We start from the raw sequence: 17,382 nt of genomic DNA, 5'->3' as shown, positions 1-17,382 counted from the left end.
AAAGCACAAATTTTTGGACCTGTGAGGACCTTTACCTTAAATCTCTAGCACAGTGAAAGAATAATGTTACTCAAAAGGTAGACCTAACCTGGCTATGTCTAACATATTAAGTTAATATTGCACTTTTAACATTAGCAAATGTACAGGGAATTAGAGCTGCAATGATTAATCGATTAGTTGTCAACTATTAAATTAACTGCCAACTCTTTAATAATCGATAAATCGGTTTGAGTCATTTTTTAAGAAAAAAAATTCTAAATTCTCTGATTGCAGCTTCTTAAATGTGAATATTTTCAGGGTTCTTTCCTCCTCTATGACAGTAAACTGAATATCTTTGAGTTGTGGACAAAACAAGACATTTGAGGACGTCATCTTGGGCTTTGGGAAACACCGATCAACATTTTTCCCCATTTTCTAGACCAAACAACTAATCCATTAATCGAGAAAATAGTCAACAGATTAATCAACAACAAAAATAATGTTTAGTTGCAGCCCTACAGACAATATAATTAAAACATCACAACGTGACTTTTTTAGTGCACGCAGTTTAAATGAATTTATAAACTCACAGACTGGTCTCGCTACCAGGGCGTCAAATACTGACACTTTGTCAGTGCTCCTCAGCGTCTTGATATCGACGCACAAGGTACCCTTAAGCGTCTTTCTGAGACGCAGCAGGCCTTCAAATAACTCCAATGTAAACCCATCCAGAGCAACGGACGTAGGATTCAGAGCGAGGAAGTCCACTAATGATGGGCAGGACGGAGGGCTGGATGGGTCAAATAAACACGGGACTTTTACTCAGGGGACCAGCGTTCATACTTTAGTAGAGTATTTCTATTTGGCACTACTTTATATTTTTCTATAGATTTCACAGAGAAATATACTACTTTTCAACTGTGCATTTATCTGACAGCTGTAGTAACTAATAACTTTCATGAAGACTTTACACAGAAAACATAATAAATTCAAACTTATGATGCATTTTCATTTAACTATCAAACATCATGTTGGGCAAGGCTTCACAAGGACGAGCTGAAACATAAATGCAGAAATAATTTAACACTATAAAGCGACCATTTCTCCCTATAAAGACCTTTACTTTTAAAAGCTATGTGCTTCTTAATGTGCTTATTCTCTAATCAATCAATCAATCAATCAAACTTTATTTATATAGCACCTTTCAAACAAGTCAAATGCAATTCAAAGGGCTTGACAGACGACTGACAAAAAGTGTGTTAAAAATGGATTAAGAGACTAATGCACACCAAAACAACCAATATAGAAGTTCATTGAATAAGAAAGCAATAAAAGATGGCTATTTAAGATAATACAAGATAAATAACATACAAGGAAATAAAAATAACAATAAAAAATAAATAAATAAAAATTATGAAACTACACAAAATAAGCAGATTGTATTAAATAATGAAATTTTAATAAAATGAAATAGAATAAAAGAGATAATAATGATCAGCAATAAAATGTCGATTAAACAAAATAGAGTAAAATAAACACTATAAATATGATGATAAATAAAATAAGTAATAAAAATGATAAAACTATAAAACACTACATAAAAGTCAGATTAAATAGATGGGTTTTTAATTTACGTTTAAAAATATGAATATTTTCATCTCCTCTCAGTTCCTCTGGAAGGTTGTTCCAGCGGTTTGTTTTTGTTCTGCTTTGTGGAACAACTAAAAGAGAAGAAGTGGAGGATCTGAAGGGCCTTCCTGGTTCATAAACCAAAAGCATTTCTGCAAGGTAGTCTGGTGCAAGGCCATGTAGTGCCTTATAAACTAATAAAAGAATTTTAAAATCAACACGAAAACTAACAGGTAACCAGTGTAAAGACTTTAAAATTGTACAGACCTTTCAGTGTGCTATTGCTACACAGCCAGTACTACAGCACAACTGGTTAAAAATCAGTCTTCTTAGTGTGCACTGTACTAAAGTGTACTAAAGTGTTGGCATATAATACCAGGAAAAATTATGTTCCACTGATACACTGATGGTTTTGCTCTCAACACTTGACTAACACACCCATTTCCTGCGTTTCCTTCAGTCAGCAGTCTGAGTCAAAATAACTCAGAGCTCATGACACAGATTTGGGTCATCAGACTGAATACATTCATGTCTGTTACATCCACAAATGTATTCGTTCCATTTCTGTTGTGTATTCATATCTGTGTGTGTGTGTGTGTGTGTGTGCCTCCCACACATTTTAATCTGTTTATCATCTGCCCACAAGATGTGTGTGTGTGTGTGTGTGTGTGTGTGTGTGTGTGTGTGTGTGTGTAATATCTTCTACATACATGTCTCAATGGGAGGTCAGCCTGGGGCGTTTCTACCCAGACAGATACAACACATTCCTCTACGAGCTTAGAAAGAAAAAGACTTTATTGTCCACGCTGCTAATGAACAGCCATTTTGGCTTCAATGGGGGAAGAGTTTCTCGTCGCGGATATTTAAAGAGGACAAAGCCTCCCAGGTCTGCTCATCCTCCCAGGAGAAGGTCAAAACACAGTTTGGCCCGCTGACCGACCTCTGGCCCTCATATCCTGGCGGTGACCCGTCCCAAGCGTGACATCCAGTTTTCACGGGCCTCCAAAGTTCACAAGGAGGCAGACTGAAGTGAAGTCACAGTCACTTATATTTGGTGGACTACTAGAATATTTAATGGTGACTTTTGGGACTCTCAACACATCTAGGTCAGCTTAATTTATTTCACAGAGAAAGAAGTAGGTCAAGGCTTGTCTGTAAATCTATCTATCAATCTACCAGTCTATCTATTCATTGACATTAAAACTGAAGGCAAAGACTGAATTCTTATAATACAGTCAATTCAGAGATATCTTAATCCAACCTGTTCTCATTCTCAACTCGTAAAGTACCGTCGCTTTGTCAGTGCTCCTCGGCGTCTGATACGACGCACGGGGGCACCCTTTAGCATCTGTATGGGACGCACCGGGCTTTCAACTAACTCCAATGTAAACCCACCCGTGTCATGATTAGACGGTCAGAGCTCAAATAAATGATATAAAGCGCAAGGAAGTCTGCGTAGCGTGGTTGGGAGGGGAGGATGGACGGGTCAAACAAACCAGCCCTGTCTCCTAAAGATTATGTTCCCATACAACAAAACTGCGTTGGGAATTACGTTTCAGGGCAACGTATTTTGTCACGGATTACGTTTGTTTTTGATGTATCACGAATACATTGTGTTTTGTTGCCTAAACCTGACCCAGCAGTTTTGTTGCCTAAATCTAACCTAGTAGTTTTGTTGCCTAAACCTAAACCCAGTAGTTTTGTTGCCTAAATCTAACCTAGTAGTTTTGTTGCCTAAACCTAACCCAGTAGTTTTGTTGCCTAAACCTAACCCAGTAGTTTTGTTGCCTAAACATAACCCAGTAGTTTTGTTGCCTAAATCTAACCTAGTAGTTTTGTTGCCTAAACCTAACCCAGTAGTTTTGTTGCCTAAATCTAACCTAGTAGTTTTGTTGCCTAAACCTACCCCAGTAGTTTTGTTGCCTAAACATAACCCAGTAGTTTTGTTGCCTAAACCTAACCCAGTAGTTTTGTTGCCGAAACCTAACCAAGTAGTTTTGTTGCGTAAGTAAACCTACAAACTAAGTAAACCTGCGTTAGAACTTTATTTTGAAAAGAGACAGTATGCATGTAACGAGTGGAAATTTACCAATCTGACACGCCGTCCCTGACACGTCCAAAACAGACGCTACAGGGGTACCTAGAGCGTCATAGTTTGAAGCGTAGGGACACTGACCAAGCAGCGGTATTTGATGAGTTGGGAGAGAGAATGTGTTGCTTAATACCGTTAAAGTTCATGCAAGGACATTTTCACTCTTGAGCCAATTGAACAGGTTTTTCTGGACCTGAAGCTGTTTTCCCTGAGAGCTTTGCTGAGGTGTGAAAGCTGCTGCAGCTCCAAGAAAACAATCTAAAGTAGATTCCCATGGAATGGGAAAGTACTTCACAAACTTGAAGTTGAAAAACATCCATCGGTGTTACATTGGTGTCATTTGGTATATTAAAAATACAGCAAGTATAAAAACGTATTATCCTGAGAACATGCTTCACACTGAAAATACACATCTGGTGAATGTCTGCATTGTTATGATTTCCTCCTTTGAAGGTGCTGCTGCATTAGGACATGCCATGCACACAAGGCATTAGGGATTTTCCTTGCTTTTATGTGGGATCAAGACCAAAGTAACCGTGGAAAAAAAAGACATCTGTGTTTACCAATTTTTTTTTCCATTTCTCAGGGATCAGATGATGGCGTTACAGTGTTGTGATCCACGTTTCTGAAGATTTCTCTTGCATGAAAAAAAAGACTTGCAGTGCGGATGAAGCCTGAGCCTGAAAACTCTTTAAGACCAGGAGATTTAAAAGTAGCCATGTCCAACCATCATCACATTAAATGAGATGCCTACGCCTCATCGGATAAATCCTCCAAACTAATTCCAGCCATAACCAACCAATCCAGCAATCCATCCGTTTCCTCATCTCTCTCATTTCCACGCTTACTGTACATCCAATCCTCACAGTGGATTTAAATATGGTGAGCCAATAGAAGCTGTGCACAAAAATAGTTGAAAACAAGCTTTATTGTCTCTATTAAATCCACCTGTTTACTCTGATAGATGCCTCCCTGTCGTGCATAAGAGTGTGTATGTTGTTTTTGGAACATCTGGAGAGCATCAGCGAGTGCGTCCTGTAAATCCTGAGATTGCAGCTGTGTGTGTGTGACATTGAAGACTGGGTCCCCCCCACTCCCCGCGCTAAACTCCCTCCTCGTTAATCTGCTCGTTAAGGATCTAATCTGACATGTGTTTTCATTTGTGTGTGAAAGTGTGAAAAGTGTGTGTGTGTGACTCAAGGATGAGCAGGGAATCCATGATAGGCCTGATTACATTTACAGCAATTAGTTTTATTGTGTGTGTGCATTTTTCTTTTCTTGTACGCATCTATATAGAGTATGTTCCTGTGTATGGCGTTATCTATTCTGCCTTTGTATGTGCTCCATATGTGTGAGCTGATTCATAGGGGACGCAGAGTTTGTGTCTATAATTGTTTAGAAAAGCAAATCCAAACAACGTAGCGTTGCATAAGAGAAACAATAGCAGGATTCAAAGTCCGCCCTTCCTTCCATCGGACAAATATTTGCTGCTGAGAGACGAGAGTCAGCTGGTGAAATCAGCCCATGTTGCAACCATAGAAATAGAAAATGAGTAGAACGGATGTTCACATTCAAATCAACATTGCAGGATGGTAAGAGCAGTGGCCATTTTTATGTCAACGGTGGCAACCGGTTGTAGGGGGCTAACTTCCATATAAATACACAGAAACAATAAGTCACAAACTCACTCAGGCTGGCTCGACGTGTAAAACAACAGCGTTGGCGTCTAGTATGTGTGTGTGCTTGTAGTCCCGCCATGCCGGCTGACTGTTTCATAAGTAAGTGAGAAAGAAAGTATGACTAGGCCTTAACAGACGTTGATTCGGCTCTCCGTTGCTGGTTCAGCAGCTGAGCAACAAACTTTACAGCCTCACTGACGTGTTGTCACCATGACAACTAACAACAATGGCCATTTTCTTTTGAACTAATCAAATGACCACGACAAACAGTCCAATGTCCGTTCCACCCAGGTTCTAAATCTACAACCTTATCATATAAATAAAAATGATAGATACAAGGCACTAAAGTTCATTCTGACTGAGGTGTATGCTCTCACACACATTAGCTTTCTTTAACTTTATATAAAAAACTGACAGTTTTATCAAACCTGCATGAGCTTATAGAGGGAATTTAGGAGTTAACTAAATCAAAATTGAAATGCTAAAATGTCTTCCATCAAGCTATAGAGCTTGGTTTTTGACTACTAGCTTAACTTTGTTAGCCAGTCTCATGGCTATAGGGCTGGGTATCATTTTCAAAAATGACGATACTGATAGCAATAGAGTACTTCATTTGATTTCTTACTTCATTTGATACCTTGTCTTCTACTTCATTCGATACCCATCATGTGAATGGAAGCATTCAGTTGCGTAAAATGCCACCACAGCATTTATTTTTATCAGGCGCCACAGGCGTGTGGTGCATACTTTCCAACGTTTTAGTGGCATCTCGGCACACTTAACTGCCAGCTCCACCAAACACACCGCGTTCGACTTCACCACACCACAGACTGTATGTGTTGTAGCTGCTGCAGTAGTGGGCCAAACACACAGCGCATTAAATCTAATTGGCTTCGAGCAAAATTAGAAAAATAGTCATTTTTTTCTAGATCTGGGTACAAAAAGGATTGAATGCAGGTATCGTTTGACGGGACAAGTTTTGATATTACTTGGTACTGAGAGTAGGTACCGATACCCAGCCCTACTCATGGTTGAATACATGATAAATATAATCACAGATTAAATAGCTGATCGGGAAAGTTCTGGTTCAGCCTCACATTTTTGGTTCATCAACATTCAAATGAAGCAGGCAGCTATTTTCAGGAAAAAAATGTTCTAATAAACCAACTGTATGCTACAAAAGGCTCACAGACAAAGTTAATGCCTATCTGGTGAACATAATGGAGCATTTAGCTGCTAAAGACCCAGTTACAAGCAGTTTTCTCAGGAGTTGATGGAGACCAAAACAGAGTTAAAAGGAGTTTAGATATTGGACTTCCATTCAGGAGAAAACACCAGAAACATGATTTGCTAATGTGGTTCAGATATAAACTACTGAAAATCAGAACGATTCACCATCATTTATCCAAACAGAGGAGATCGAGACAGCAAGCGAGAAGAGGAAAAAATGGGATAAAAACATAACGAGTGCACATGGAGTTCAGAGAGTGTGAAGAGAAAGAGAGAAAGAGAGAGAGAGAAAGTGATGGTGCAGGAGGTGACGGGATGAAAAAAAGCGACCAAACAGCCTGAGGGTGGAGGAGGAAGAGAGACAGCGAGAGGTCTGTCACCGAGGTCAGGATGAGACTGACCATGCCAACCAGCCTGAAGCCCTCTATCTCCGAGTCTGTCTGTACTCGTCTGCTCTCTCTTTCCACCCCTCCCTTTCTCTCTTTCCTCTTCTACTTTTCTTTGTCCTCTCATTCCTTTAATATTTCAAGCTCTGTGTGGATCACACTGGACGACCAGGAAGGGGTTTAATGATTAAACTAATGTCCTCTGTTTGAGTGCTTTTAAGCTCAGCAGGAGGGACTCCCAGACTGAAACCCCATTGCAACGTGGGGAATGTAGTAATTTTGGAAAGCAGAGATGGCATGAGAAAAGGGAGTGGTATGTTGATCTGTAGATCTGTTGTTTTAAAACCCTGTGAGTATATTAATCTCTTTTGCACAAAATGGTAATACCTCCAATGTTTTAAGCGAGAGGGGAATAAATAGTCTTGGTTTTGTGAATATTTTCTGTACATGAGAAATTACAAATGTTTCAGTTTAATACAGACGTAAAAATAATGTTACATAAGACAGGACAATTGCTCATTCAGACTACAAACAAGAAAACAAATATCCATCTGTCATTGACCTAATTCTCACGGCTGTTTTGCGCTTCAAAGTAACAAATAGAAGAAACACGTCGCTGCAGAACACAGAACAAACAACAAAATTATTTTTGATGGCTCACGCCTTAAGTTTCCTTGGGAGCGAGCCACGGGCTAACCGATCTGTGACAGCAGCACATTTAGTCTTCCTGTTTTGTGTGGCGGCTGTGGAACTGAAAAATACAACCATCTGGAAGGGACGCTTTTATTTTCTTTGAAACTGGCAAAGTCAGACTGAATGCTGAGCAAAGGACGGCTGGTGAAATAAAGCCTCGGTCTAAAGCCACATAAAGGCTGAGATTTATCAGAATATTTGTGCTGCAGACAAGAACAAACACAAGACTAAACAACTGACGGCAGAGTCGCTTGTTTTACACTTTCACAAGACGAGATCATCAAGAAAGTACTGGGAACTAAAGTTTGTCTACATCCCTCCAACCCACAATCCTTCCAGCCATCTGATGATTCATACATCTTCAATAATACATCCATTCTTCCATCCATTCACCCATCGATCTCTTTGAGTCAGCCATCGTTCTACCTATCATCCACAAATTGATTTATTCATCCAATCATCCAACAATCCATTCATCATTCATCCAGCAATCCCTCCAGCCATCTGTTGATTCATTTATCTGTCCTACCACAGCTCCATCTATCATCCAGCAATCCATCCATCCTTCCATCTTGGGCTTCACCCATTCATCATCCATCTCTCTATCATCCAGAAATTCATTCATCCACTGTCCAGCAATTCAATTCATCAATCGTTATATCCATTCATCCCGAAATCCTTCCATCCGTTGCCCAACAATCGATTTCATCCTTCATCCCGCAATCCATCCAATCATCCATCCGTCTATCCGTTTGTCGTTCCATCAGTCGATCCATCAACCCATCCATCCCGCCGTCCGTCAATTCATTCATCTGTCCTGACATTCTTACATCTATCACATCAAACGATTAATCCTACCTTCCATCCATCAACCCGTCTTTAGATTCATCCTTCCATATATCCATTCATATATCCATCCATCCACAGCATTCTGCCATCCTTTCGTATATTCATCCAATCTGCAATCCAAAGATCGATCTATCCATCTATTGATCCACCTATCCAACCTGCCATCGACTGTTATCATCCAACAATCTATTCATCCATCCATCTTTTTACCATACCTTACCTTAAATACCGTATATTTCAAAAACTTCCAAGAACGCTTGATTTGTTCTTTAAAGTCATCGTGATCAGCCAATAAAGGTCAACTTTGAAAACATGAAGTAATAAAAAAAAAACCCTGGCCCCCACACATATTCATAGACCCACGCAGATGTCTTCCAACTGTGTGTTTCCATTCATGTGACAACCCCAGGCTGTTGGATGTCGGTCCTGTGACTGTGTCTCTGCTTGAGGAAGCATTTTGTTTTGGCTAATCATGGACTTTGATTGACTTCATTTCTCCTCAGCATAGATTCTACATGTCTGTCGAACTCTACTGGAGGATATGAACACATTCTTTCGGAGGATATTCAATCATTTGGTGTTTTGGTGCATTGTGGAGGAGAGCGCTGTCTAACACGTCGCTCCAAAATCTCCCATAGATGTTCAGTTGGGTTGAAATCAGTGGACAACTCCAGGTCTGAAAAGTGAAGCCAATGCTGAAGTGCCTTAAATTTGCATTCTTTCTAACAGCCAGCAGGGGGCGACTCCTCTGGTTGAAAAAAGAAGTCTGATTGTATAGAAGTCTATGAGAAAATCTCACTTGATTTATTACCTCAGTAAACATTGTAAACATGAGTTTATGGTGTCAACCGCTAGTTTCAAGTCTTCAATACAGCATGATGTTCATTTAGTAAATTATGGTCCCATTTAGAGTCAAATAGACCATAAAGCAGGGGACGCTTTAGGGCGTGGCTACCTTGCGATTGACAGGTCGCTACCACGGCATTGTCCAGTCTGGGAGTTATCCGTGTTTTCGTCTTAGAGCTTTAACCCTTTCACCGTGTGTTTTCACTTCATGAGAGTTAATTATAACATTTTGTCGCCTAAACATGTCTTAGCTCCACCCCTTTCGTGTCACTTCTGGTTGCACAAAACCAACATGGCAACGGCCAAAAACCAAGACACTGTGTCTACGTCCACTTCTTATATACAGTCTATGGCTGAGATCTGGTGATTGTGAAGGTCATAGCATATGATTCACATAATTTTCATACTCATCAAAACATTCAGTGACCCCCCTTGTGGCCTGTATGGACATCAAAAGCAGGTACGTACAATGGATTTTCCTTTTAACGTTCTCTTCTGTATGTCAGCGTTTGTCTCTTTGTGTCCCCGTGGACACTAAGAACGTGTGTTAGAGAATTTGCAGAGCATGCACCCTGTAGCTGTGTGGGCCACCGAGTGCGCATGAAGCATACTAGCAGTGACAGAAAGTTAGGTTGCTGTGTGTGTGTGTGTATGTGTGTGTGTGTGTGTGTGTGTCGTGTGTGTGTCGTGTGAGGTGTGTGTGTGTGTGTGTGTGTGTGTGTGTGTGTGTGTGTGTCGTGTATGTGTGAGGTGCGGACTGTGCCAGTACAGCCTCATGTAGGAGGAAACAGTTCAGCCAACTCCTAAAAAGATGTCCCAAATTATCCCGCCACCGACGCATGTTCCTAACCAATGCCTCTGCTCTATTTTACCGCACTCTGCAGGGATTCACTTTTATCGGCCACGCTATTTCAGACGATGGACGTGAGACAAGTCTTGTTCTGGTGCCGCTCCAGATTGGCTACGGAGGCAGAGCCGATGGATCTTAGCGTGTCTCAAGAAAAGTGTTACTGGTTCTCGTCTAAACCAACGTCTGTTCACTGAGCGCAGATTGTGTCACTTGAGAGTTTGTGGAAGTAAAAGGTTGTCGTTGGAATTATCACCCAGACTGTCTGTTTTACAGAAGCTTCTGAAGGCCTTGTGAACCACAGACTAATCTATTCAACCTCCAGGTTCATCTTGACGGAGTATATTTCTGGGGGAGTTTCAGCGAGTTTATGATCCAGTATGTTATTTCTCTGACGACATAAAGCTACTCTATCTTTTAAATATTTTTTGTGTGTTACGGTGTCATTGTTTCCAAACTGGCGGATCATCTAATTTTAGTACAAAAACTCCCCCAAAGTTTCCTCCTCCGTGAATCACGCAAGCAGAAAACATTTCCCGGCTGACAAATATGTATTTTTAAAAACGCTGTAATTAGGGGATCATAATTACAAACCCTGGGTCATGAGGGTGCACGGGGGGAAGACATTTTGTCACACGGATGCCAGAGATGTAGCCTGCGTTTTGCTTGTGGATGCCAGCGCTATGGCTCCTTTGTTTGGCTGCCTAACTGCAGACATGTTTCACACAGCACTGGAACGTGTTTGTTCCATTTTGGTCCAGTAATTTAATTATGGGACTGGGAGAAATGGGCAAGCAGCGACAGGCTATCTGACGAGGGAGGAGTGGGGAGGGGGGGAGGAGGGTGTCATTCCAACAATAAATTTCAATCAGGAGAGTAGATTTGAATTAAAACTGTGGGATAGAAGAGTGTTATTGAAACCGTCCTGTAACCTAAAGGCCACTGGCTTGATTTCCCTAAAGACACTGAACCCCAACAAGCTCAGTTACTGTGAGAGTTACCAGATAAGAGCAAAGCTAAATACACTGTTGTTTAGAATAGTGTTTTATCTAGAGCTGAAACAATGAGCCGATCAGTTAATCGACAGACAAGTGTTCAACACAAATTCTGTCAATTCAATCATCGATTAGTCGTCCGTGTCACTCATAAGGCAAAAGAAGAGGAAATATACCAAACATTAGCTGGTTTCAGCTTCTCAAATATGAAGATTTTCTGCTTTTCTTCTGATTGTGAATTTGGGTTTTGGACTGTTGGCTGTAAAAAATAGCAATTTGAAGATGTCGCCTTCTGCTCTGGAAATTTGTGATGGGCATTTTTCACTATTTTCTAACATTTTATATTTTATACACATTTTATTTATTAAGCAAAAATCAAACTAGTGAAACAAATGTAAACTTTTATTACTAATTCTACACTGTCCAATGTTAAAATCTAGTTTGTATGCTTTACTTAAACTTACTGAACCTCACACTATAAACAAGGCTTGCAACGAGCCATTACTTTTATTATCGATTAATACAATTAATACTTTTTCGATAATCTGATAGAAAGTTTGGCCTATATCAAAGAAAATGTCAGAAAACTGTAAAAAAACAAATGCCCTACAAAATTGTACTCACTTACAATGATATAAAACAGAGAAACGCAGAAAAATCTTCAAATTTGAGAAGCTGGAAGAAGAGAATGTTTAGCTTTTAGGGGTTTTTGGCTTAAAAATGACCTAAACAATTAATTGATTGTCAAAATTGTTGCAGATTAATTTTCTGTTGATCACTAATCAATTAATCGACTAGTTGTTTCATGTACAGTTGGTTCCTGAGTAACAAATCCCCAGTTGTATCACTCCTCTTTACAAAGACATCAGAGGTCAAGGGTCAAATCTGGAACTGATAAGGAGTCAGGATCTTGCTCATGGACACGTCAGCAGAGCAGATGCTGGTTGTCTCATCTCTCTCCGGATTGAAAGCCCGTCTAACCAGCAGAGGTTAACGCACAAGACTTCAGATTCCTGGTAAAACATTATATCATGTTGCTGTCTCCATTCATAGCCTCGCTGACTGCAGTATCATATTTTGGAGCCGACGTTGCGCCTGGTGGCATCAAACAGTGAAATCAAACTCTTAAATATCATCTCAGGAAATTTTTAAGTGGGGCTGCGGTCTCGCCAAAGGCTTAAGGCCCCCCTCAATGGGCATATTTCGAACATTTGACTCGCTCCCAAAAACAACACTGCTTCCTGCCAAGTCAGAGAGCTACGAGCTACACCCCGTCATCATCCAACATAAACTCACACAACAAATAATGAAAACCGATCGAGCAAAACGGAGGCCCCCTAAGAAAACAGCCAAATGACATGTTAAGGTGGATGCAGGGTGGCCGGGCTGTCGAGCGGTCACGGGTTTGAATCCTGTAGCTGTCAGTCTTTATGTGGAAATGACGGCACGCTTACCAAGAAGTGGAATCAGGCATGTGTAGCCAGAGTCAACAGCATAGAAAAAGTGCCTGAGCTTGACCAAGAACTGGAAGAAAAAGATCAATTTGGACATCCTATGACCAGAAAACCCTCCTCAGGTTCTTTGTCAGATGCAAGAAGCCTATCTGCTCTCTTACTGGATAAGAACATATCACTAAAATGTTTATTAAACCCTGATTAAACCATAATATTTGACTTTACCACCGCCTTATTCCAGCACATTAATCTATGGAAAAGTAATTTAAGCAGACAATAACACTCTGTTGGTGGTGTTACTACAGGGCCAAGTTAACCACCGGCTTAAACGTTATGACCAAGATTTATTACATTTCATTAAGTACTTAAACAGCATTATTACACTCTTATACTGCTCCCTGGGTTACCTCACTAAATAAGGTCACTGCAGAACGAGGTTTTCCTGAAGAAGTCTTTCCTGAACGTTTGCTTACAACTCTGAGGAAGGTGTATAACAATAATCCGCTGAAAGACACACAATATCCACTATCTGTCCAGAGTGGTTCTAATGTCCTTGTAGTTTATTAGTCCCTCGGTGATGAAACGTGATCCAATAGTATTGGAGGACCGCATCTGTGAGACGGCGCTGGACAGCCGGCCGTGATTTACACAGGAGCCGTTTATGGAGCTTTTAAAAAAAGACAGAGGAGCCGACATAAAAACGGCTTATTTATGAGAGAGCAACACATGGGCTGTTGTGTGGATGCACACAATCGAGTGTGTGTGTGTCTCTGGGTCAAAGAGACAGGGGAGTGTGTGTGTGTGTGTGTGTGTGTGTGTGTCTGCATGGGTACTTGTTTACAGGTTTTAGTGGAGTAATGCTCAGGGAAGCACCATCAGACGTGCACAGGAATGATTTGTGATGCACGTTTGAGTGTCTGTGTGGAAAATGCATGTTGTGTAAGAACGTTGACCCATTTACACGTCCAGTGCAGAGCCACATATTAGCCAGTGATGGTGATGAGAAACAGGGCTGCGTTAAGGCTTACTTTCATTATCCATTGATCTGATAACTGTTTTCTCAATCAATCAATTAATCGTTGGTCTATAAAATGTAAGAAAACAGACATAAATGTCCTTTACAAGTTTCCAGAGCCCACGGTGATATCAACAAATCACTTGTTTTGTGTCTCAAAATCAAAAGATAATGAGTTTACTATCACAGAAGACAAAGAAAGGCGAGCAGTATTCACATTTGATAAGCTGGAACTGGTGAATGTTTGGCAAATTTAGCCCCAAAATGACCTGAACGATTAATCAATTACCAAAATTGTTGCCAAATAATTTTCTGGCAATAAATTAATGAACTTCTGGCGTAAATTTAAAAGGTGGATGAACAAGCACGAGACGAAAAAACACAACTGCTTCAGACAAAAAACATCAGCTCATGTTTGTGTCTTTTCCTCAAATTCACAAAAACCTGACAGCAGCACTTCCAACAAATTTGTAAAAAAAAAAAAAATTAAATTAGATGCTCGAGGAGGTTCTGTTCCTGCAAACAAACAAAAAAAGCCAGACAAACTCTATTCCTCCTCCAAATACAAACAGGTAAACTCTGCCTCCAAATGAAAAGCAAACACCATTTCTCTCATTCCTGCAATGTGCAAACTGAAACTCCATCAATAAAAAAGCTGGTGCACGCACGACTTTCACTGGGTTTGCTCTCCTCTAAAATTTCCTGGCACAACACCCAGGGCAGACACAAAAACCATGAGACAAACTCCCTCCTTATCAAGTATGAATTACAAAAACCCATCAACTCTCAAGTCATCTCCAGCATAGCCTCATCTCATCCTCCAGCTCCCTGAGAGCAGATGCATATCACTCCTTGACCAACAGGTGGCAGAGTTTCACACTGTATCCAGGCAGGATTGAGGAGAGAGCAAAGGAGGGTGGGAAAAGATGGAGAGAGAGAGAGAGAGAAAGAGAAAGAGAGAGAGAGTGAGGAGTGAACTCTTACTTGCAGTCTCTGTCCTCCAGATCAAAATGCGGATTGAAGTTGATGAGGATCTTCTGGCCTGGCTCTGGAGCTGTGATCACCCAGACGCACTGCTGGGAGGGCGGGTATGCGCCCGGGTAGCCCGGGGAAGTCAGGTAGTCCGCCATGTGGATCTCTATATTACCCCCACATTTATCTACAACAAGAGAGGGAAGAAAGTTGTTCAGTTAAGTGGAGAGAAATGGACTTCTGATGTTGACACATTTTGAGTGTAAAAGATGAATGTGCATCAGCAAGAGATGGTGGGAGGATAGTCAGACCTCCAGCGGGTGGATCATCATCATAAATACACCAATAAAGCAAAAAATTATGTTGACAGAAAATCACTGCGCCTCCACACATTGTGACTATAAATCCACATCCTGGGGGATTTCTATATCAGCCTCCAGAAGGTGATAAAACTGCACTATTTTTCTACTATTTTTAGAGAAAGGTGTGGTGTAAAGTAAGGCATCCCTGCCACAAGGTGTGATTATTACGTCCATGAAGGTGAGTGAGGTGGGCTGGCTGCTGCTGCTTCTCCTGCAAACAGGCAGCGTGATTGCATTTAATTTTCTCAATGAATGATTTATGAAATTGCTTGTAGCTCATATCAAGCCTCAGTGGCAACGCGCGTAAAAGCTCCAAAAAAAAGCGTCTTTGAGCGGCTGAAGCGCGAACAGACCTTAACGAAATAAATGTGTGATATTTCCATTATAATAAAGGAAATCTTATTCTGTGATATTATATTGTAAGTTCGTAGTGACTATGAGGTACTTTGTGCGTATTTTTGCTTTTGCGGAATATTTAGGTATATTTTTTCGTAATATCCTGGAGTATTTTAATCTATTAGGGGAATTATAGTAAAACAGTATTTGCATGTTGAGCCTCCTGCAGACTGCTCCCAGAGAGACAGAGAGAGAGAGAGAGAGAGAGAGAGAGCCGAGGCATAACAGGTGAGAGGCAACAATGGTGCAAAATGATGCAAAATGGATCAATGTTCAGCCAGGCTGCTGCCTGTTGTCAAGCCACAACATATTCACACAAACCAGTCAACACCTACCGGTCTGAGTCAACGAGGCAACCGGGATGATTTGGGTGAAAAGGAACAATAGCAATCCAGTACGCATCCTTAGATTGTACAACACAGACATTGTGCAAAAAGAAAATAAACACACGCAGAAAGGGGAGAATAAAACGTCCTGGTTTACGTCCAAAAAATGAGATTGTCTCAAAGTAAGAGATGTGCTTGTTGTAGGGTCCCCGGCATCCTGCGAGCTTCAGCACCAGATCCCTGCTGCTTCTGTCAGGGAAGAACTTGACATCTCCTGGTAAAAATAAAATAATAATAATCCAAAAGCAGAAAACAAGAATCAAAAAAGGGGAAAAATCCGTGCGCCAGAAGTGGCAGCTGTGCGCCCCTCGGTTCTTTATCAAACACCAAACAGGATCGATACTTCCAAGAGGAAAAAATTAAAAAGAAGAATTCAGTAGTTAACCGGTGTTCAGTGGGAACCAACCGCGAGGAACATCTGAGCGCAGCTCTCCAAGATCTTCACTCCTTATTTCAGTTCAGCTCTCTCTCTCTGTGTCTCTCTCTGTGTCTGCTCACTGACTGACCGCCACAGCAGAAATGTCAGGAATATAGGAGGCGAGCAGAGAAAGTAAGCGGAATTTCCACTCCCCAAATTCCTGCTGCTGTAGACTGACTGCCACTGCGCGCAACAACCAGCAGCAGCAGCGAACAGACCGCTACAAGGAGCTGGAGCACACTGACACCCGGTGAACCGACCGCTACTGGAGACTGGAAGGAGCTGGAGCAGAGTGACACCCGATGCGCCCTCTGTGCGCTCCCGACTCATGAGAGAGAGAGGGAGAAAAAAGAAAACTGCGCACGCAAACTCCCGCTGGCGTGAGAGTGTGGTGGTATAAGGTGGTGTGGGCAGTGTCCACCGAGCAGGCTACATACAGTCTACAGTCTACAGCTGAGCTTTGTCAAAACGAGGAGCGAGAGAGATGTATTGGTTCCTCGCTGGGGTTGATGTACATCTCAGAGTTTTTGTCCCTCTGACCGAATGTGTGTTCATCAGTCTGATTCTGATGCAGAGAATTGGACAAAATGTTCAGGTCTGGAAGTGCATTTTTTTTTGTTAAAACATTTCTTTGTTTCGTTTACCAAATAATGCCTAAATTAATTTGCTAAAAATGAAACTGAAATAAAGATTGTTTAACTCTGAAGGTTATGTAACTTCACTCTCACTGACTGGGCCTGGTATATTTTAATGATATTGAAAATCCAAAATACATATAAAGTGTCCTGAAAACTGACACATCATTTATTATGTTTTTAAATGACCCGCAATGGATTTTGTCCTCCATCCATTTTTTTAGCTTGAATAAAGAATCAATAAGCCTTTCTACCATATTGATGTATGTGATAGGAGAGCAGTGGGTTATCTTTAGATCCAGAGGATGATGTTATATTTTAGAAAGGCTGAACATGGACAGAGAGGCAACAGCTGACTACAAAGGAAGAAAGATTATCTTGTATTTTTTCTGTTATCAAGTTTTATTCCATTTGTTAGGTAGGCTGCCTTGCCTATACACTGTATATTGGGGATACATAGCATTTTCTGTACTTAATACATAACATGTTGGATTTTGTATCAAAATCTGCGGGTTCATA

The 17,382-nt window shown here is 40.9% G+C and overlaps 1 protein-coding gene across 2 annotated transcripts in view; it reads right to left on the bottom strand.

Moving 5' to 3' along the window:
• LOC141777773 (neuropilin-1a-like) overlaps window positions 1-16,620 on the bottom strand; it is a 114,370-nt gene extending 97,750 nt beyond the window's left edge. The window contains exons 1-2 of one of the 2 annotated variants that reach the window (XM_074652324.1): window positions 15,760-16,620; window positions 14,679-14,853 (exon numbers count right to left, since the gene is read on the bottom strand). In XM_074652324.1, the coding sequence (XP_074508425.1) occupies window positions 14,679-14,853; window positions 15,760-15,850 (266 nt within the window). In that variant the 5' untranslated portion in view covers window positions 15,851-16,620. The remainder of the gene's footprint in view (window positions 1-14,678; window positions 14,854-15,759) is intronic. The other variant, XM_074652325.1, reaches the window with a different exon arrangement.
• Window positions 16,621-17,382: the final 762 nt, after the last annotated feature.

This window comes from Sebastes fasciatus, chromosome 11 (genome assembly GCF_043250625.1).
Source record: "Sebastes fasciatus isolate fSebFas1 chromosome 11, fSebFas1.pri, whole genome shotgun sequence".
Taxonomy (NCBI): domain Eukaryota; kingdom Metazoa; phylum Chordata; class Actinopteri; order Perciformes; family Sebastidae; genus Sebastes; species Sebastes fasciatus.
The sequence above is the reverse complement of the archived record's forward strand: the minus strand, read 5'-3'. Positions and strand labels throughout refer to the sequence as shown.